The sequence below is a fragment of the Silurus meridionalis genome, chromosome 4 (assembly GCF_014805685.1).
Source record: "Silurus meridionalis isolate SWU-2019-XX chromosome 4, ASM1480568v1, whole genome shotgun sequence".
Classification (NCBI taxonomy): domain Eukaryota; kingdom Metazoa; phylum Chordata; class Actinopteri; order Siluriformes; family Siluridae; genus Silurus; species Silurus meridionalis.
Window position 1 is genome coordinate 6,856,366 of NC_060887.1, and position 21,127 is coordinate 6,877,492.

At 44.5% G+C, this 21,127-nt stretch overlaps 3 protein-coding genes across 5 annotated transcripts in view; all 3 read right to left on the minus strand.

Annotated features, from left to right (window-relative positions):
• Positions 1-1,773: 1,773 nt before the first annotated feature.
• LOC124383965 (terminal nucleotidyltransferase 4A-like) lies at positions 1,774-8,628 on the minus strand. Its single transcript, XM_046846371.1, has 13 exons — positions 7,874-8,628; positions 6,572-6,695; positions 5,987-6,033; positions 5,674-5,794; positions 5,484-5,591; positions 5,282-5,410; positions 4,824-5,037; positions 4,611-4,737; positions 4,421-4,524; positions 4,157-4,308; positions 3,925-4,056; positions 3,173-3,322; positions 1,774-3,070 (listed from the first exon to the last, which is right to left on the minus strand). The coding sequence occupies exons 1-13, from the start codon at positions 8,560-8,562 to the stop codon at positions 2,894-2,896; spliced, it is 2,274 nt and encodes a 757-aa protein (XP_046702327.1). The 5' UTR covers positions 8,563-8,628; the 3' UTR covers positions 1,774-2,893.
• A 1,317-nt stretch (positions 8,629-9,945) lies between these two features.
• Positions 9,946-20,197, minus strand: ice1 (KIAA0947-like (H. sapiens)). Its single transcript, XM_046846370.1, has 23 exons — positions 20,060-20,197; positions 19,886-19,979; positions 19,068-19,126; positions 18,869-18,903; positions 18,440-18,458; positions 17,425-17,536; positions 17,194-17,270; positions 17,060-17,097; positions 16,532-16,614; positions 16,376-16,452; positions 15,212-15,249; positions 15,035-15,117; positions 14,879-14,915; positions 14,736-14,786; positions 14,488-14,568; positions 14,023-14,411; positions 11,890-13,905; positions 11,564-11,732; positions 11,309-11,469; positions 10,884-11,074; positions 10,637-10,737; positions 10,452-10,550; positions 9,946-10,354 (listed from the first exon to the last, which is right to left on the minus strand). Exons 2-23 carry the CDS (start codon positions 19,973-19,975, stop codon positions 10,164-10,166), a joined length of 4,197 nt encoding a protein of 1,398 aa, XP_046702326.1. The 5' UTR covers positions 19,976-19,979; positions 20,060-20,197; the 3' UTR covers positions 9,946-10,163.
• A 752-nt stretch (positions 20,198-20,949) lies between these two features.
• Positions 20,950-21,127, minus strand: part of prpf3 (PRP3 pre-mRNA processing factor 3 homolog (yeast)) — a 6,343-nt gene continuing 6,165 nt past the window's right edge. For all 3 annotated transcript variants that reach the window (XM_046846373.1, XM_046846372.1, XM_046846374.1), the window contains one exon: positions 20,950-21,127. This exon is cut by the window's right edge. The gene's annotated coding sequence lies outside the window, so the exon portion shown is untranslated.

Below are 21,127 nucleotides of genomic sequence, written 5' to 3' on the forward strand. Positions count from 1 at the left end.
GTGTAAGAATTGTTTCGGACACGTCGACCAGACGGGGAGACGATCACATGGTGGACAGCAGGACGTCAGGACAAGCGTGGGAGAAATGGAGGAAGTGCGTCGTGTTTATTTTAAATTAAACAACACAGTCAAAATCATCTACAACATGAGCAACTGAGGGGTAGGGGCCTTGCTCAAGGGCCCGGCTTAGTGGTTTCCTTCACCTTCAACCCAAAACCTGTTCCAGCACAAAGATGCACAAAGCCAGCTCTGTGAAGATCTGCTTTCCATGGGATGGAAGATGTGGATGATCACCGAGTGCACACCAGGAACCTTCTCACCTACATCAGGGGTGAAAGTGTGGTCTTGATGAAGCATCGTTTACACGCTTACTAGGAAGCAGATATTAAAACCATTAGATCTTTAACTATCAGGTTTGATCATGCTGATGAACGTCGCAGTAAAAACTGAGAGCGTTGAGATTTACAGGAACCATTCAGAAGTTTGATCAAAATAATAAAAAGCTTAATCAAATAAATAATAATAAAAGGTGCAGTACCTGCGTGATCCTGCAGGGGGTGGGGTTTATCAGAGGTCTGAATTTTAATACAAAAACACGGGATATTTTGATGTCGATTATGTTGGTAGAACTCATGTTTATGTTCATAATGAATCAGTGGTCAGAAAATCAGCGAGAAACCATTGCACTACATGGACAAAAGTTTGTGGACACCTGACCTTAACATTCAGAGGTTGCTTTTTGATCATCTCAGTACATATTTACTGTTTATAATAAACTCCACTCATCTGGGAAGATGTTCCACTAGAGTGTGAGGAGGTTCCTCGGGTGCATTCAGCGTTCACGTTCATCTTAAAAGGAGATCTTCCATATCTTTAAAACCCATGAAAAGCAGATCTTCATGAACACGTTTGCAGTTTGGGGAACCGTCCCAATACTTTTGCACAAAAAGTGTATTTTACATTCTAATGTTGAACTGTTGCTTCATTGTGTTGATTATTTACAAGCAGCTGATAAGAAGTTCTGAATCCATGACAAATCTAATCTTTTATTTATAGATAACATCTGTACAACCTCTGGATTATACAGCGGTTCACCTGATCACATCTGTACATTGAAACAAGAGTTAAATCAGTTTTTCTTTATAGAGAAATAATAAAAATAACTATAGCAGTTTAAACCCCCAGCAGCTTTTATAACTAATCTGAGCTCAAACGAATATAGTGGATAAGCCTCAGAGCGCCCCCAAGTGGACACTTCAGGTCTCTACACCTTCACACTGATAGGAATTCTATTATAAAAGTGTTTTTGCACCACTTTTAAATTGGTGTATAAACAAATATAGTCGTATTTCAGGTTATTTTACTATTAATAACTAAATGGTGGATTAAAGACAAACATTATTCTGTAACTCCATGTTCTGGGCAAAAATAAATTAAGACAAAGAAAAAAGAAAAACCCGAAATCCATTTGGTCATTTAAGATATTTATTTTAAAAATAATCCGTAGAAAAATCTTTACATAAAAATATTCAGCGACAAAAAAAGGCAATTAAAAAAAAAAAAAAAAACGTTTACATTCATAAATCAGCAATGAGGACAGTGTGTGTGTGTGTGTGTGTGTGTGTGTGTGTGTGTGTGTGTGTGTGTGTGTGCGCGCATGGCCGGTGCTCTCAAATCACCATCTTTGGGACAAAATGCTACGGTATGACCTTTTCCTCGCGAGAGAAAGAGATCATGGTGTGTTGTAGATCGATGAGCATTTGCTCCGTAAAATCAGGACGACGTGACATTTTATTGAACTTTAAAAGAAAGGAGGAAGAACAAGAAGAAAAAAAAAGAAAGTGATCACATGATTTGGCTGAACATCAGGCCCGATTACGATTTCAGCGACGGAGCAAGAGTGCGACGGTCTAACAGCCAATCGACGCCTAAAAATTTGCATAGAACAGCAAAGGAAACACTGCATGATTCTGGGCCTAGTGGTTCTGAAGGGCTTCATCCTGGGGCACTTGTTCGGTAGAATCGCACACTTTTCTCGGCAGGATGCGCAAAAGTAAAAATTGGGAATTGTATGGCACAGATCTTTGGCGCCACCTGCTGGTGAGAAAATCTGGCTTATGACCGAGTTTAAACAACGTTTACTGATGTGACGAAATCTTAAGTGATCATATAAAAAGAGATCGTGATCGAGCGAAAAAATTATTGGGGCCACCTAGTGGTGGCGTTTGAGCACAACATTTATTTTGGAAAGCCAAAAGGCTAAACATGTCAGAGACGCAAAAAATTTTGGGCAGAAAAAAAAAAATAATAATAATAAAATACAGGCTATTGTGACATAAGGAACACTTTTTTCAGCCCAGGATTTGGCACGGAGAAAGAGAGCGTTAATCTCGGTGGCTCCACCTGCTGGTACTGACGCTGAACTACAGCAATCTGGGAAGCCATTGAGTGCAATAGTTAAAAAAAACTAACCGACAAAAAGTGACACAAACTTTAGATTTGGACGTGATCAGGGCATAGTGTAGTAAAGACAGGGATGTAACGTCACACACCAGGCCTTACATTCATGACGACGACACAAAAAATGTAAACATCAAAGAGTTGTAGTAAAAATTTAAATTAAAAAAAAGGAACTGAAAATAAAAGCAAATTATATATATATATATTAAAAAAAGAAAAAAAAAAGAAACTCATATTGCACGAGTTTTACTAAATTCCAAATACAGCTTGGCTGCAGTGAGAACATTTAGTGTTTGGCACAAACAAGGAAGAATTTTAAAAGAATTAAAAAAATGTAAGTGAATAAAGAAAAGTACATTTAAAAAGAAAAGAAAAAGGGGGCAGTCGGAGACGGCGCGGCGCCACGGCGTGGCCTGTGCGTAGAAAGGAAGTGCTACCTTTGACCCGTGGCGGTTCTATCTGCTGAGGTTGGAGGGCGCCGTTTGCCTCCTCCTCTGTGCCACGTGTTGCGGTTGTGCTGTGGGACGAGGTTGGCGTGAGGAACCGCGGGAACCGGACCGGGCTCGAACCTGCCGGGAACCTTCGAGCCAAACCTCTGAACGTTGTGGAACTACAGAAATATACAAACATGTCAAAAAAAACAAACACAAACCTAAACAGACTCCAGATCAAAATATTGGAACTGATCCTCTTCTAGAGAAGGAAGGATGACCTTGGGCTGGTGCTGGAGGTTGGGGAGAGGCCCGAGGTAGATGGGTGAGGACAGACGGTAAGCGTTGTTCAGTGGCACACAGGCGTCCACACACAGTGCTCTGGTTGGGACAGGTACAGGGGGGAGAGTCAGGGGAAGGGGCTTCCGCACCTGAGACACAGAAAAGATGAAAACTAATCATTAGGGATCAGATTCAGCGACTCGCACCGACCGGTGAAGAAGAAGAAAGGGTTAACGGCGTGATGCGGCGATTTAAAAAACTATTTCTACATAAATATTATGAATAATATTCGCTTTCAGTCTTTAGATCTTTTCTCGTACATGACGTGCTCAATAGGGTTTAGAGCTCTACAGCAGGAGATCTTCCACAGCTTCCATCCTGCAGAAAGCAGAACTGGCTTTGTTCACGCGCATCGTCGTGCTGGAACAGGTTTCGGTCTCGTACTTTAAGGAAGTGTCCCAATACTTCTGCCCATAGATATTATGAGTCCCTCTTGTGTTCTCATTCCACACTTTCACAGGGTTTCTGATCCTTAACAAACAACCGAGGAGCCGGAATAGTGAACGAAAGCTAAATCAGTCCCTCGACAAGCAAAAGGGCGGAGCCTCTGATTCGTTAAATCACACAGCAGCAACCGCAAACTTAATCTAGACATCAAGAACATGCAATTTACGACTCGTGAAACACTGCCTCCTGGTGTCCTGATTGAGTTACTGCAGAACATGTTAAAAATAAATAAATAAATTCCAACCTGTGCGTTAGAGGATGTGGTTTCATGGTTCAGGGTTGTTGCGCTTTGAGGCTTCTGAGGAGCACCGGGCACAGGGAACGCTGGAAACGTTTGCGGCGGTGCTGTAGGTCCGGATGGAACGGAGTCGGAATCCTGAGGGAGGGGGAAGAGAAACGAGAACAATAAAAGACGTGTCGAACTCTTCCGCAGTGTTAAATTGCTAACTAAGCAGGATCACATGCAGGATACGTACGATGTCACTTCCTGAGAGCGAGGACACGGACGAGGCTGAGGACGAGGAGGACGAGTGCTGCTGTGGACTGGACAGAGACATGAGGGAATCGGCACTTTGTGGAGACGCCGAGTCTCTTTGCTGCTCCTCGGGTTCGCCGCTGAACTGGGAGACTGGTACACACACACACACACACACACACACACACACACACACACGCGTATTAAAACCGGTCGCATTAAAAACCCCGGCGTGATCACGTTTCGGCAAGATGGCGTGACTCACTGCAGCGGTTGATTCTGGCGTTGTGTCGTACGCCCCACTTCTGGATGATCCACTCCCTGTAGGTGATCACCTCCTGGGTGAGTCTGAGGATCCGGCTGAGCGTGCTGAAGGAGACAAGCGTTAAAGGAAGTCGTCTAATCCTCCCACCACCACCAGAGGGCGCCAGGGTTTCATTCACGCAAATACACACCTGTCGTTGTCCTTGTTGGGGTAGGAGCGGGCGAGGGGGGACACGGCGTGACTCAGGACGATGTAGGCGTAATCGAACACGCGTTTCACGTGCAGGGCTCCGTACGAGCTGCGGCCCACGTCGTTACCTTCAAAGAAGAAGAAGACGTACCTCAATCATTTTCACTCACATTAATTATTCGCGTATTTAAACGCAGAAGCACTTCCTCCACACCTGCCAGGTTTGGATCTTCAATACACAGCATGGAGGGTCTGTGGCCACTGCTCATGGCCTTCATCATCTCCTCCTTGGCGAGGTAGGCTCCTCCGTTCTTCACACGGATCCCCGTTTTCAGGTAGTTAAAGTGGCGGCCGTAGAGCTCGAAGAACTCTATCAGCAGGATGCCCAGGTTGATGTTGGTGGCCCTGCAGTCGATCCGGGGGTGGAGCTTAAAACCAATCAGACGCAAACGTTAACTCCTGAAACCTTCTCACCTTCATCACTGCCCGACTTCACTAACTTCACCCTCCATGTAGCTCAATCTGAAACCACAAAATCTAGTGGAACATCTCCCAGAAAGAGTGGAGGAGTAACACAGAGTAGACGCGAAGACGAGTGTGGAACTGTGTGTGTGTGTGTGTGTGTGTGTGTGTGTGTGTGTGTGTGTGTGTGTGTGTGGGGCGTGTTTTCACCTGCAGGAAGCTGATGGCCATTAAAATGAGGCAGTAGGAGCTGATGCCTCCTGTGAACACCTCGTTCAGGTCCCACTGCAGCAGGAACTGCTTCAGCACGAAGATCAGGTACGGGAGCACCGTGTACTTCTGCAGGAGAAGAGAAACGATCGAGCACTCGTCCTCTGAGCAAAACAAGAGAGCTTTCAAAGCGAGTCTTCACCTTTAAGTGGTCCTTGATGAAGCGTGCCGCCTTTACCGCCGTCTCCACGTTGAAACTGATGTCCACCTTCACCTCCGTCTCTCGGTCCGTCAGCTTGATGATGGGAACCTGCGTTCGGGAGGAGGACGAGGGTGAAGAACGGATACAACGCGACCGAGAGAAGACTAGAGAGACGTGTGGAGAAACGTACCGTGGCTTTGTCCAGGATTTTAATGGAGAACGGCTGGGCGAGGTTCTGCTGCCTCAGAGCCTGATCGAGCTGCTGTAGAGGAGGACGTTCCCACTTCCCAAACACCACCAGGTCAATGTCACTGAGACACACACACAAGTTTTATTCCATGGCTGCTGCTGATTCTTGCAGTTGAGCCGTTAAATAAATCGACATGCGTTCACACACTGTCAGTTCTCCTCCTCCTTCTCCTCTTTCTCCACCACCCCACACACACCTTCCACCAAAATCCACACTGTGGTGTGTTTAGAAGACCACTGAAACTCCTCCTCACCTGGTCGGAAGGTAAAGTCCGGTACTGAAGCTGCCGAAGATCTGGACCTGAAAAATTGAAAGCAGGACGTTAGATTCCGTCTATAAGATCACAAACACCTGGAAACGAACACAATCAACACCATCGTCCGATACGAACACCGTGACGTCGCACGTGTACGATCCCAGAGAGTCGCACCAGTAACCGAAAGCTGATTGGCTGCCGCGTGTTGGTCTCGTTTATTATTTATTATTATTTAAACTCGAACAAACGGGTTCTGGAGGAGACGTTACGTGGACATGGGACTCCTGAAGACTTGATGCTGTAACGTGGACAAAAGTGTGCGATCAGGAGGTTCTGGGTTTTTATTCCTTTTTCTTTTTTATTTTATCAAATTTGTGTTATTTCTGTCTTTATATAACAAAAATTAATAAATAAACCTGCAAATTTTTTCAGAAAAAGGCGTGTTTTTAAATCCCTTTTTGTTGGAAGATCAAAGACACGAGAATAAAAGCGGTTTTCTCTGGGATGAAAAAAAGAAAAGAAAAGAAAAAAAAAAAAAAAAAAAAACACAGGACACGCAGACGGAATTGAAACCAAACCCACGCTAGATGCAGGCCACAGGTTCTTGATCACGCTCTCGATTCGGTTCACGACGTCTCTCCGCATGGCCTCTTCCTCAGGTCTCGGGGACATGAAGGTGTAGAAGTCCACAATCTCTTCATGAAGGCTGTGGAGAACATGGGAGAGAAAAGACACGGCATGAAAACTGGTTCAGCCAGAAAAACAGATTTGCTCCACAGCTCCACCAAACACTGGAGCTGTGGAGCAAATCTAGTTCCACCAAACACTGGAGCTGTGGAGCAAATCTAGTTCCACCAAACACTGGAGCTGTGGCGCAAATCTAGTTCCACCAAACACTGGAGCTGTGGCGCAAATCTAGTTCCACCAAACACTGGAGCTGTGGCGCAAATCTAGTTCCACCAAACCCTGGAGCTGTGGCGCAAATCTAGTTCCACCAAACCCTGGAGCTGTGGCGCAAATCTAGTTCCACCAAACGCTGGAGCTGTGGCGCAAATCTAGTTCCACCAAACGCTGGAGCTGTGGAGCAAATCTAGTTCCACCAAACGCTGGAGCTGTGGCGCAAATCTAGTTCCACCAAACGCTGGAGCTGTGGCAAATCTAGTTCCACCAAACGCTGGAGCTGTGGAGCAAATCTAGTTCCACCAAACTCTGGAGCTGTGGAGCAAATCTAATTCCACCAAACGCTGGAGCTGTGGAGCAAATCTAATTCCACCAAACGCTGGAGCTGTGGAGCAAATCTAGTTCCACCAAACGCTGGAGCTGTGGAGCAAATCTAGTTCCACCAAACGCTGGAGCTGTGGAGCAAATCTAGTTCCACCAAACGCTGGAGCTGTGGAGCAAATCTAGTTCCACCAAACGCTGGAGCTGTGGAGCAAATCTAGTTCCACCAAACGCTGGAGCTGTGGAGCAAATCTAGTGCCACCAAACGCTGGAGCTGTGGAGCAAATCTAGTTCCACCAAACGCTGGAGCTGTGGAGCAAATCTAGTTCCACCAAACTGTGGAGCTGTGGAGCAAATCTAGTTCCACCAAACACTGGAGCTGTGGAGCACATGCGCACTAAATAGACAAAAAGACTTGAAACACCTAATTTCTCCTGCATTATGTGGTTCTTGATCCAGGATGGCATCTGTGCACAAAGTCAGCTCCATGAAGATCTGCTTTTCATTAGTTAAAAGATGTGGAAGATCTCCTCATCTCACCTACATCAGTACTTTCCTAACACCTTCTTGTGGCTGAATGAATCTCCACAAAATCTAGTAGATCATGTATCTTCTAAAAAAAAGTTTCAAAAGAATGAAAGAGAAATGAGCTCTATAATTTACCCGTTCACTCCTGGACTGTATCTCCTGGTCTTCCACGGCGTCCCGGTGCAGAAGAGGTTCCCGTTGGAGAGCAGGTAAGTGCTGGCCTTGTTGTCCACCTTCTTCTTGGATGAAAGGTGGTGGTTGTGGTGGTGGAGGTGGTGGTGTTCGGGCACTTGAGTTAAGTTTTGGGACGGGTGCCGGTGATGATGGTGATTGTGTTGGTGAAGATGTGCTTGGAGATGCATGTAATCATTGATGTTATGCAGCTGCTCGTTGAAGCTGAAGAAGAGCCTGGGCTGGGGGTGAGGGTGAGGGTGGTGGCTGCTTGTGCTGTCACACGAGTCTGATTTGGGACTGTCCGTCTCAGAGTCCAGGGAGGAGGAGGATGGAGACATGGAGCCATGTTTGGGAGAAGAAACGCTCTGCTTGCTCGCTCCTGTGCAGGTGCTGCTGAGGGCAGCGGTCAGGCTGCAGTGATCAAACGGAGGTTGAAGGATGAAGCCTGGAGAAACCTGGACGGGATGCGGGCTGAGGCAGCTGGAGGAGCTGGAGATGGTTTTCACCAGCCCGGGCGCCATGGCCGGGTTCAGCCGAGGGTTGGGGTGGGAGCTGCTCCGGGAACCGTGCGAGGTTTCCCAGATGTGCATCCACAACGCGTTCGCTGGTCCTTTCTGCTCGGGTTGAATCCAAGTCAGCCGGGGGTCCATTTAATCTCGAACCCCCAACAAATCAAAGAAAACACGCGCACACACACACACACACACACACACACACACACACACACACGGTCCACCTCTAGAAGAAACGTCTCGACCGGACAAGCGCGTGCATCAGAGAGCGGAAAGGTGACGGCGTGCTCCGTATCCGAGCCGAACAGAACCCGGCGGAAGGTGCGCGGAGGTCCGGGAAGAAGGTTACCGACACGCCGCTCCGCTCCTCGGCATCACAATGTGGCGCAGTGTGGGGACGTAGGGCGAAGGAACGGTGGGGTGGGAGGGGGCATGAGAGAGGGGGGGGAAAGCCTGCACCGCGCATGCGTGTGGGATTTAAATCCAGCCGCGCGCATGCTCCGTGCGCATTATTTGTAAAACCGAAGTGCGCATGCGTCCGAGATTTGAAATCCGAACCTGAGCTTTTATTTTTTGGACAGAAAGAGAAAGACACGTGTTTCCACTTAATCAATTACAAAAATATCTAATACAGTACATTTTTAACATCGGTGTTATTAGTATAATAATCATTATTATTATTATTATTATGAGTATTAATACGCGTACTGTAATTGTAGCGCATGAGTGTACTGCGCATGCGTGAGATTTTCAAATTTTACTCCCTGGCACGCCCCTACAAATACACACACACACACACACACACACACAAAATTTCAGGTTTCAGACAAATAAACACTGACTGTTTCAAACTGCTTTTAGTCAAAATACAAATAAAAGTGGAGAAAAGTCTTCACAATGTCTAACATTCGATTTAGAATCCAGATTTCAGGTGTTAATATGAGAAGTGGGTCATTAATTGGTTTGAGTTTGTGATGTACAATAATCAGGCTAATAAAATGAGTTTTTTTTTTTAATCTCATATACTTCAGCCATATGCTCAGATGTAAAGTTGCATCTAATGGTTGTGGAAGAAACACACCAGAAGTTCGATTCTGTGCTTATGTTGTAGTAGACATAAAGCAGAGATGCTCAAACCAGGGCCTGGGGAATAAAGTTGGCCCGTTTTGGTCTGTGACACGGCCCTTCATGCTATAAATGAGAAAGAAACAAGGAAAAATGGCATTGGGAAAAACTTTGGAGGTCACTGAATAATCGTACTCGACTTGAACACCGAGACTGAGAGGCGTCTGAGTCCCAAACACTGGAAGGATGTTCCAGAACTGTGGGGTTTATAAGAGAAAGATCTCCTCTGGGTCAGGGGTTTTAGGCGTAATGTCGAGGATCGCTTGTGGATCTCATTCCCAGTAGCAGTGCGTGGGCCAGACGCACTATTAAGACTATTCAGAAGATCATCCAAACGTGTGTGTGTGTGTGTGTGCGCTTTTGAGATTGTGATCAGGAAATAAATGAACTGAAAGCCATTTTCCAAACTGTATTTAATTTAAAGACCATTTCTCTTTTTCATAGTGTAGACAAACCAAGTTTTAATGTTTCGATTTACATACAAAATGTACAAGAATTTACATATGCACAATGAGCACCAGGACTGGAAATGAGCAGAGCACGTATTCCCCACATGAACCAACACAAGTGTGAAGACTGTACAAATATAAAAACAGGAGATGCTGTACACGTGTTCACTCTTTGATTCGTTTGATCTGACGGCAGACGGAGCCGATTTGTGTGATGCAGCTCGTGACGGCCGAGGGAACCGTCTCCGTGATTTGTCCTCGCCATGACGCCAAAGCCTCCAGGGCTTCTTTGGGGTTGCTCGGGGCGAGGTCATAAATAGTGTAGACTGCAGAAAGCTGCACCTCCCGTGGCACACCTGCACACACACACACACACACACACAGAAGTCAAGCTCACAGTGCTGGGGAGAGGAAGTCCAAGAAAAAAGTGTGAGGTATAAAAGACGAAATCACCTTCTGAGATTCCATGTTTCCCAAATAGGTTAATGGCTTTTGCGACGTTTTGGACCGACGTGCGCAGTTTCTCCTTAAGCCCCAGCTGCCCGAGTCGTCCTGACACACGGAAAAACAAGAACCACTTTTGAATTTTCCTGAAAACTTTGCGTGACACTGCGGCGGAACAAGACTAAGGCACGTACCGATCAGCCTCAACACCGCTGCTACGCAAACGTCTCGCACTGGTGTTTGCTGAGGTCTCGCTTGTGTCACCCAGGCATTCATGACCGGCCACAGACGTTTTCTGTTCAATAAAACAAAAAAAAGTAGTGGATCAGACTGTAAGATCTACAAGAGGAAACAGACTCACCCTTCCAGATGCTCACATCTGGCATTTGGATTCATGTGACTGTAGAATGTTAATGTGGTGTTGTTTTTTTTATGCAGTACCCTATAATATTATCATGGGTCCATTTCCAGCCCAGATGTGCACACAGGAGCTCCAGGCTGAAGATGTATTCCCAGGCTGCAGGGCAGAGGTCATCGCCATGACGAGCGTGCTTCTGGAATATCAGAGTGTCGTCCTCCAGAAGAGACGTCAGTAAGGTGCTGATCGTATCGTGGGGGTCACCAGGAGGCCGCTTAGAGAGAAAAGAAATGCGTACACATCATTACTTCAATCCTGCACATCAAAAAGAAAACCCATCAAGTCTTGAGCTCGGCGGTAGTTTTTCCGGGTTGCGTTATGCAGTACGAGAGCGGCCTCTAGAGGCGAATCGCTGACACTACGTGTTTATTTCAAGCCTTTTTTTTTTTCATTATTATTTATTTTACATGCAATTTATTTGGAGTGTTATATTTTAGACGGTGTTTACCTCGTCCCAGTGCAGATATTTGCTGAGGTAGTCTAATACCTCCCCCTCCGCCTTCAGTCCGATCACTACGTTAATGGCTCGGCACAAAGGGCTGGCGTGGGATAGAAGCGTTGGCCACGTTGTCACCATGAACAAAATGAGCTTCGGGGCTTCAGGAAAGTCTGTGAAGTAGCATAAGAATGTCACATAATCACCAACAGAACACAATTAAACGCTTTAAACGCAAGATGAAATAAGAAGGTATTACAGTGTCACCTTCTTTCAGAAGAGTGTAGACGAGGGCATGTGCTTTCTGCCAGTCTCCTCTCCATCGACACAAGCCGGTATAAACCCTACAGTGAGACTGCAGGATCTCATTTCTGCCGAGGTCTTTCTCCGTCTTGATCTTGGACAAAATGGCCAACAGAAACTCCTCTGCTAAAGACTGCTCGAGATTACAGAGGAGAAGAAATGTGCAGAATGAGTATGAGGGGAAACAACCAGACTGGTCTTCCATCCAAACTTCCATCATTTGTACAGGTTCAAACACTCAACACACTGAGAAACTCGCGGACCGCGTGCACGCCACATGAAACCTTTACCTGGTTTGAGCAAAACTCCGAAATGACGGCTTTTTCTTCATCTCTCAGGACTGGAACTTGGGAAATTCTTCCGAGAAACACGTGACTCCTGATTACAGGCAGCACGTCGAAATATGCGTGTTGAAGTTTCTCGAACGCCCCAGAAATGAGCGACTGCGGATCGTTTGCCTGGTCCGTGGTTCCGTTCGTCTGAGAAGGTTCCGGCGCGTCACTCGGCTCGTTGTGGTTGGCCCGCGGCGCCGGAGGAGCAAGTCCCGCGGGATCGGGCGAACACGTATCCAGCCGCAGCCTTTTGGCGCTTTTGGGGAGTAACACGTTCGCGCCGGTTCTTTTAGGCTTTTGCTCGGTTTTGGTGAAAGCTGTGGATGAGGAGTTGATGGTTTTATTCCCGGAGATGGGATTGACAGAAGGTGGGGAGGTCCCGCTCTCGCTCGCGGCCCTTCCCAGAGTGACGTTTCCGCGCAGGATGTTCAGAGTCCTTGCTTGGGCGGAAAGATCGGGGTACATGGTATCTAGCATCTGCATGGAGTTCTCCTGTGATGCGGAGGGCGACGAGGAGTTCAACGCAGACGAAGGAAGTCTTCCTGGGACGGGAAGCGCATGCTTGGGAGTCGCCGATCCAAATTGTAAAGGGGAAGACGGAACTCCGTTCGATGGAGAAGGCGTGGTCAGCGTTGCCTTTGCTTCATCTTGAAGGCCTGGATCTGGAGAAAGTACTTTCGACTGCTGTTTAAGAGAAAATGGACCTTCTGTTGAGGACCAGGAGGGTAGCTGGATGCTGGGCCGATTTGACGTCAGGTGCTTCCTACATTTTGGAGGTGTTGCAGTTAGCGGTAAAACCACAGGACGTAGCGGGGGACCCATTTCTGTAAGAACCTTCCCAAGTAAAACTGGAGATTGAATTGAGGCGAGTGCGTTTTTGGAGGCCACATCCAGGTTTACTGAAGTTGCAGGACAATTATCTTGAGATTTATCACTTGGTTCTTTTGGCTTGGCATCATCCTGTTTCAGGCCACCAGCCATGTTTTCAATGTTGGGGCTAGAAGACGGTACACATTCATCCTGTTGATTATCTGCATTAAAAATGGAACAGTTGGCCAAGTTCTCCGATTCATCTTCACCCTCCTTTGCTGGTCCTGTATCGTGCTCACCATCTCCCTCTGCACCATCTTCAAGATTTACAGGTTCGCTCACACTCACTGTAATGCTGCCAAGCTTTAGATGCCCATCATCCTCATTCTTATTCTCTGTGTGAAAGTTCTCCGCTTCGGTTTCACAGTTTGTTCCTTGAGCCTGATGATCCGTGGATTCTTGCTTTTCATGCGATTGCACTTGGAACATGTTTGAAGCCGGTCTTGAGCAAATCCCTCTGACTTTTCGTTTCAGACCTGAGAACTCCTCATCATCTGAGGAATCTCCAGAAGTCATCCCATTAACCTTGGCACGGGAAGATTCATCGTCGTATCCACCAAACCTGTTTTGATCTTCAGCTTGGATTTTCTTTAGCGTTCGTTCTGGTTCTGTCCTGGAACATGTGTGTGGACTTGGAGGAGTCTGTATCTGGACAGATTTATCTTCTTGTTCTGCACCCTCCTGAGGGATTAGAACCTGCTGCCCCAGCTCTAAACCATGTCTGATCTCATCATCACAATTTGCTTGAGGTTCTTCCTGGTCTGCATTACACAGAGGTGTACTTTCTTCGATGGGGCTCGGCTGCGAGTCTTGGATTCTGTTTAAACGCTCCACATCCGGTTCCTTCTGTGGACTTGCCTTTGCAGTTGTAGAAGAATCTTCTGAGGTTCCGTTGATCTTTTCTTGGCTCTCTGAGAAAACGTTCTGAAGGCTTTTGTTGTCAGTATCAGGAGCGACTGATGATGCCTTCAAGTCAACAGAGGAAACCTGATCCTCTAAAGGTTTGAGCTTTGAGAACTGGGATTTTTCATCATCATCATCATCAGCAGCAGCAGCTTTTGAAACCGAACTCACTTTCAGACTCGATTCAACCTCCATCTCAGCCTACAAGAACAAAGACACAATCCAGGATATGAAATGAAAGTCTGAGGGTTAAGAAGTGTAAATTAATATAATCAGAACTTGTAATAAATGTTGCTAACATGATTAATAAACGATTACCAGCTCATCAGGAGGCAGTGGAGATAAAAGTGCAGGTAAAGGGCTGGAGAGGCCGAGAAGGTCCCATATGTCAGAAGTTTTAACTTCCTTTAAAATACGTTCCACAGGAGCATCTATATTCAATGACAAATCGCTGACTTCATCAGATTTGGCATGGCTTTGATCTACATCCTCCGATTCTGAGCTTCTTTTCTTCTTCCTGCCTATTTTCCGTTTCTTCTGGTCTTCACTCGGACTCTTTACTCCTACTACTGATGATTCAGAGTTACTCTTCCTCGGAGACGCTTTGTTTCTCTTCGGAGTTGATTTGGACATGGACTTTCCGAATGGACTGACTGGCAGAGGACGAGGAGGAGATCCAGAAGGTCTGGACGTTGAGGCCGGATCGTCTGTGGGTTGTTGGAGAAACTTTAGTTTGGAATCAGGGTAATATTTCCGAGCGCGATTCTGATATAAAGCACTTACGGTTGAAGTGTAGATTTTCTGGTGTTTTGGATAAAGGGCTCACACAATGCCAGACTTCCTGTAGGAGACTCCAGACTTTAGCTGAAAATCAAAAAAAGTTTAGAAATTGACTTTTTTGCTGAATTCGCGATTTCACAACGCTGTTGTTCCGAAATCCACCAGTAGGTGGCAGTGTTTCTCGTGTTTCCTGAACCACTCTTTTATCAAAATGAATAGATTCGAGTAAAAAACTTTTTTTTTGGACATACCTTTATCAACGTTGGGCTCATTCTCAGTCTGTGTAGACGAACATCTCGTCTCTGAATCACAAAAAGAGTTGCTGAGCTTCGAGATTTCATTCGTCACAAACGTAATTGTACATGAATAAATTTAAACTTAACTATAAAGTTACCTTTGTTCAATTCGTTCTCCAGCGTTGTGAGTTTTTCCTGTAAATCACATCAATGGCAAAAAAAAAAAAAAAAAAAAAGGATTCTTTATAACTGCTAGAATAAACAAATAAAACCTTTTAATGTCTATTTAATATTTATTTTGAACAAAACTGCACCTCTGTTACTCTGATGTTTGTCTCGAGGCTGTGGTTTTTGCTCCTCAGGTCTTGGATGGTAAGATTTTGCTTGAGGTTTGTGTCTGTAATAAGAGCAGTATTTAAGAAGAATAATAATAAGAAGAAGAACAGCAACAACATACAATTAAAAAAAGAAATATGGAAATGAACGCAGACCTTCAAGTGCCAGGAGTTGATTTTCAAGATTGCTTTTTCTGTGGGAAAATGTAAAAAGATAAACATGAAATAGCTGAAAAAAAACCTACTCATATCTAACTGAAGAATTTTGGAAGGCTAACACTAGACAGCGTTGAAGTATTGAGTGCTGCGTTGTGACGGGACAACATTGTCCACACGTTCTCTACAACATTCTCCACACCTTCTCTACAACATTCTCCACACCTTCTCTACAACATTCTCTACAACATTCTCCACACGTTCTCTACAACATTCTCCACACGTTCTATACAACATTCTCCACACCTTCTCTACAACATTCTCCACACCTTCTCTACAACATTCTCCACACCTTCTCTACAACATTCTCCACACCTTCTCTACAACATTCTCCACACCTTCTCTACAACATTCTCCACACGTTCTCTACAACATTCTCTACACATTCTTTACAACATTCTCTACACGTTCTTTACAACATTCTCCACACGTTCTCTACACGTTCTCTACAACATTCTCCACACGTTCTCTACAACATTCTCCACACGTTCTCTACAACATTCTCCACACGTTCTCTACAACATTCTCTACACGTTCTTTACAACATTCTCCACACGTTCTCTACAACATTCTCCACACGTTCTCTACACGTTCTCTACAACATTCTCCACCCGTTCTATACAACATTCTCCACACGTTCTCTTCAACGTTCTCTACAACATTCTCCACATGTTCTCTACAACATTCTCCACACGTTCTCCACAACGTTCTCTACAACGTTCTCTACAACATTCTCCACATGTTCTATACAACATTCTCCACACGTTCTCTACAGCGTTCTCTACAACATTCTCCACAACATTCTCCACATGTTCTCTACAACATTCTCCACACGTTCTCTACAACATTCTCCACACGTTCTCTACAACATTTTCCACACGTTCTCTACAACATTCTCCACACGTTCTCTAAAACATTCTCCACACGTTCTCTACAACATTCTCCACACGTTCTCTAAAACATTCTCCACACGTTCTCTAAAACATTCTCCACACCTTCTCTACAAAATTCTCCACACATTCTCTACAACATTCTCCACACATTCTCTACAACATTCTCCACACGTTCCCGTGTCCCAGCATGATGTTTCAGTAAAATACTCACAGAATGAGCGTCTTGGCGTTCTGCAGCCTGAGGTCCTCCAGCTCTTCCACTGCCTTTCGACTCGACCTCAGAGACTCCTACAACAAACAGTTCCTCAGATCAACATCTCAGTCTTCTAAATCACTTTACAGAAATATTAATCAATAAAATCCTGACCTGAGTTTTCTGCAGCTCGCTCTCGAGCGTGGTCTTCTCCGATCTCAGCTTTGTGCTCTCCAGATTCTGAGCGTTTGCTGCCTCTGAATGAAAAGAACAAACGAGAATTCCGGGTTACACGAAGAACTTCAGATCCGTTTCCATCCTCCGTCGTCTTTCAGAGTCGTGCAGCTCAGAAAGTAGGTGAGCGCCAAAGGTGTCAACAAATCAACTAATTCTTTAGATATACTAATTATAAATTATATTATAAATATACTCATTATAATTCATCACTATGGATATGCTAATTATAATTAATTACTATTAATGAGTATATCCAAAGTAAGTAATTAATTATATTAATTATAATTACCATAATTATCCATAGTGATGAATTATAATTAATCCCTATGGATATGCTAATTATAATTAATCCCTATGGATGTGCTAATTATAATATGTGCTAATTATAATATGTGCTAATTATAATATATGCTAATTATAGGATATGCTAATTGGAGTTGAGAATTCTTATCAATATTTTCTTACCTTCTGCCTTCTTGAGAGCTTCTTCGAGCTTCTCTTTCCTGAGAGCGCAGGGCAACACGTTAATACGCCGTGCACACTGATTTTACATTAACAGTATAAAGACACACGTGTGACGTGACACATAAATATCTTACAGAGCGACTGCCTTCAGGTTTTCTTCCCTCAGACCGTCTGCTTCCTCACACTTCACCTGGTAGACTTTCAGTGCAGCCTTAACGCAAGAAACACGCTGATGAGACGCAGGAAATCTTTCACTGAATATACATTTTTTAAAAACCTCAGCACTACTGCGGATTAGAAAGTGGTTTCAGGACGGCATTAGAGAACGTATCAGTGGAAAGACAATGGAATGATGGTGAAATCACCGTGGTTTCCTGCAGCTCCGCCCTCGCAGCCTCGTACTCCGCCGTCTGCTTTTCTAACGGGCCGAGTTTCAGCAGCACCTCGTCCAGCTCTTGGTGCAGCTTAGCGCTCTCTCTGAACGAGAAAAAGATCAACCACACGCACGTCAACAGCGTTCACGTGACCACCAGATCATTAGACCAGGATTTTTTAAAGACTTTGATTGAAGAAGACATGTAGTTTTAGGTCTTAGTCCATTCAGAGGGGGGTGTGGTCTGTTGGTCATTAATCCTATTGAAGGGGGCGTGGTCTGCTGGTCATTAATCCTATCGAAGGGGGCATGGTCTGTTATCAATCCTATTGAAGGGGTGTGGTCTGTTGGTCATTAATCCTACTGAAGGGGGCGTGGTTTATTGGTCGTAAGTTCTATTAAAAAAGGCGTGGTCTCTGCGCCTGCCAGTAACATTAAAAGGGGCGTGGTCTCTTGGATAGCAGTCAGTGTAAAGTCAAGTCAAGATGCTTTTTTATATAAAAGTGGCGTAGTCTAGGCGGTAAGTTTTATCAGGAGGGGGCGTGGTCATTTGGCTGGTGGCCCCATTCGAAGGGGGCGTGGTCTCAGCCATAAATAACATTGAAGGGGTGTGGTCCCAAACATTAATCCAATTGAAAGGGGGTGTGGCCTCTTGACTGTAATTTATTTTAAAAGGGGGTGTGGTCTGTTGGACATTGATCCCATTGAAGTGGGCCTGGTCTTTGTCACGTGTCCCATCCTGTGTCCCATCCCCCAATGGCTTGGTCTCGGCCATTAGTCCAATTTGGAGGGGGCGTGGTCTTTATGCCTGTCTCTCACATTAAAGGGGCGTGGTCTCTATGCCCGTCAACCGCAATAAAGAGGGCATAATATCAGGACCCGTCAATCCCATGAGAGAGGGCGTTCCATTGAAGGAGAACTGCCCAGAGACCACACCCCCTCCAATCACAGTAAAGGAGGTGTGGCCATATAACGCTTTATAAAAAAAAAAAAGAGAACTTTCTTACCTTTGAGATTTCTGTAGCTGTAATCAGTCGTCAAGGAAACTGACAGCAATTAATCACAACAGCACATAATGAAAACATTTATACAATCTTAATATCTGAATCCTGGCATGTTTGGCTCCCCCTTGTGGGCAGATGAGGACACAGCAGCTGTACTGGGTGAATACCACACATTTAACACACAATATCCAGTCACGTTTATTTCCAATTAGAGACCTGAGACCTGGAATTGAGGAACACTCGGAGAAGGTGCTCTGGATGCACCGTTAGCCCACACTATATCACTTTAATAGTTATATCATGTAAATATAATAGTGATATAGTGATGACGCAGGCGGCCAGGGTTCGTTCTCCAGAGAAGATACGGGAAGAGAAGAGGCACGCTGTGAGGGATTTACAGGAAATACTAAAAACTGGTGCGTTAAAGGATATCATCACACTTCTCTTTATACTCGCTCAACAGAAGGCTGGAACGATAAAACACAACAAATGAGTATCGCTGTAGGAAAAACAAGACTAATGGGTAAATAATCCAGTGTGTGTGTGTGTGTGTGTGTGTGTGTGTGTGTGTGTATATTAGTAATCTTTGAAGAAACGAACACAGAAGTCTGTAGGATGCTTTTGGACTTACTCTGTGTCTATGATCTTCTGTTTCAGCGTGAGCAAAGCAGCCACGTACTCATCCAGACTCTGAAACACATCCACAGATTCAGAGCATCACATCACTAAACCAGCGCTTCATTAAATAAGAGACGTAAATAACACACTTCTATTCACGTGCGAATTTAATTTCAATAATCCATAAATATGATCAATAATGAAAAACTTTATTGTGCTGATTTATTAATTTTTTATCAAAACATTTAAATGTGTTTTAAAAACGTAATCAAATGTTGATTAAAAAAGGGATAATTAACATTTTATTGATTTATTTTAATGTCTACAATTCAGTTCATTCATTTCTACATAAACACACGGTGGATTGTTTGGGGGCGTGGCTTCTCGAATATGGGCGGGGTCATTCAAACGTCAAACTCTTTTAATCGTATAAACATTCGCATTTTAAAACGTTATTGTTGTTGTTTTTAAACACTATTTATAATATTTAAATATGTAAATAATCCTAGATTTTAATGAAACATGCAGAAATGCGGATTTTTTTTTCACCTCAGAGATAAAAAAGTCCACACTGTCTCTGATATTAACCGGAAGTGGTAAATTAATATAAAATAATAATGAAAATGAATATTAATGAGATCACTTTCCCCGCCTTTAGCGCGCGCGCGCGTGTGTGTGTGTGTGTTGCTCCTGACAGGTCACGTGACCTGCAGTGTCAAAGCTCCTGAGCTCGTGCGGTCAACACGTCGTGTAGAGATGATCATTTTATTCAATAAATTAAAGATCAAAGCTGAGTGAGTGTGTGTGTGTGTGCGCGCGCGCGGTACACACCTGGTTTAACACGGTGCAGTTCTGGCACGTGCCTGAAGAAGCCTCCACAGCGACTCCTCCGGGCCCGGACTGACTCTCCCCCGGCATCATGGTACTGAAAGAATCCTAAAGCATTAATAATTATAATAAATCAACTTCAACACTCCGATTTGCGTCCCAAAACAAACCACAGACCACAATAACGCTGTGCATCATGGAAACGCAGGAGTGCACGCGGAACTGTAGGACCCCAACACCGACAAAGACCCGGGCTGCCCTGTGGAAACGCCTGATCATAATTATCTTTCTCTTTCAATTTCTCTCTCTCTACTTCAATTTAATATTCTAATACTATTTTATATTAGTTATTCATGATCACTGATTAATATATCCCGCAGATTTAATAAATAAATACTACTAAAAAAGGGGCGGGTTTTACACACACCAAAAAAAAAGGCGTTCACCCTAAACCTCTTATTGGTCGACTGGGTTTGGAGTGGGTGTGGCTTCAATGCGGCCGCTCTCTCTGAAAGGGCGGGGGGGAACAGGAGCAGGGATTATGACATAGTTACGCCTGTAGAGGGCGCCAATGTGCACATTTAAATTATTCCAAATAAATAAATTATAGAATTAAACTGTATTTTATTATTACTTTTTTTTTTGTATATATTTTTAGTTTGGGGGAAAAGAATGTGTAACATAATTCTAATCCATATGTAGATAGATAGATAGATAGATATGTTTTGATTACTACATTTCAGTGTATGTGTACAGTGTACTCTGCCCTGCCCCACAGTGGTTGCTCTCTGCATTACACCGTGACACTAATTTACACTGTGCTTTATGGAGGAGAGGAAAGACCCATGCCAGAAGCCCTCTGAAGGACTGGAAGGGAACATGATTCTCTGGTCTGATGAAACCTCTATTGTAAATATATTAACATAAATATGGCGTGTGCCCTTTCGGTTTAGTGAGTTCCTGCGATTCAGCCTGAGGTTCTCACAGGTTCTTTGTTGTGCACATTAAAGTCTCAGTGACGTTTCATGCTGTTTTGAGGAAAGAATCCACGTTTGTTGGCTCGATCATTCAAGCAAAGTTTTATTTAAAGAAAAGGAATAATAGAAGAATGTAATTGTTACACATTTACAGGCCGTATCGTGCGGAGTTTCTGTTCAGGAGCGTGTGGGTGGATTCTGGACCTCCGTTCACTTTCCTTTATAAATAAACACATCAGTAACGGTGGATCCGGTGATCAGTGATGTT

Coding starts and splice junctions, on each gene's coding strand:
- LOC124383965 (XM_046846371.1), bottom strand. CDS start 8,562: ATGGACCCCCGGCTGACTTGGATTCAACCCGAGCAGAAAGGACCAGCG. Junction 5,592..5,673: donor AAATCCTGGACAAAGCCACG/GTACGTTTCTCC, acceptor TCCCGAACGCAG/GTTCCCATCATCAAGCTGAC. Junction 3,323..3,924: donor CCACATCCTCTAACGCACAG/GTTGGAATTTAT, acceptor TCTGTGTCTCAG/GTGCGGAAGCCCCTTCCCCT.
- ice1 (XM_046846370.1), bottom strand. CDS start 19,975: ATGATGCCGGGGGAGAGTCAGTCCGGGCCCGGAGGAGTCGCTGTGGAG. Junction 17,271..17,424: donor CGGAGCTGCAGGAAACCACG/GTGATTTCACCA, acceptor TCTTGCGTTAAG/GCTGCACTGAAAGTCTACCA. Junction 14,787..14,878: donor GGAGAACGAATTGAACAAAG/GTAACTTTATAG, acceptor TTTGTGATTCAG/AGACGAGATGTTCGTCTACA.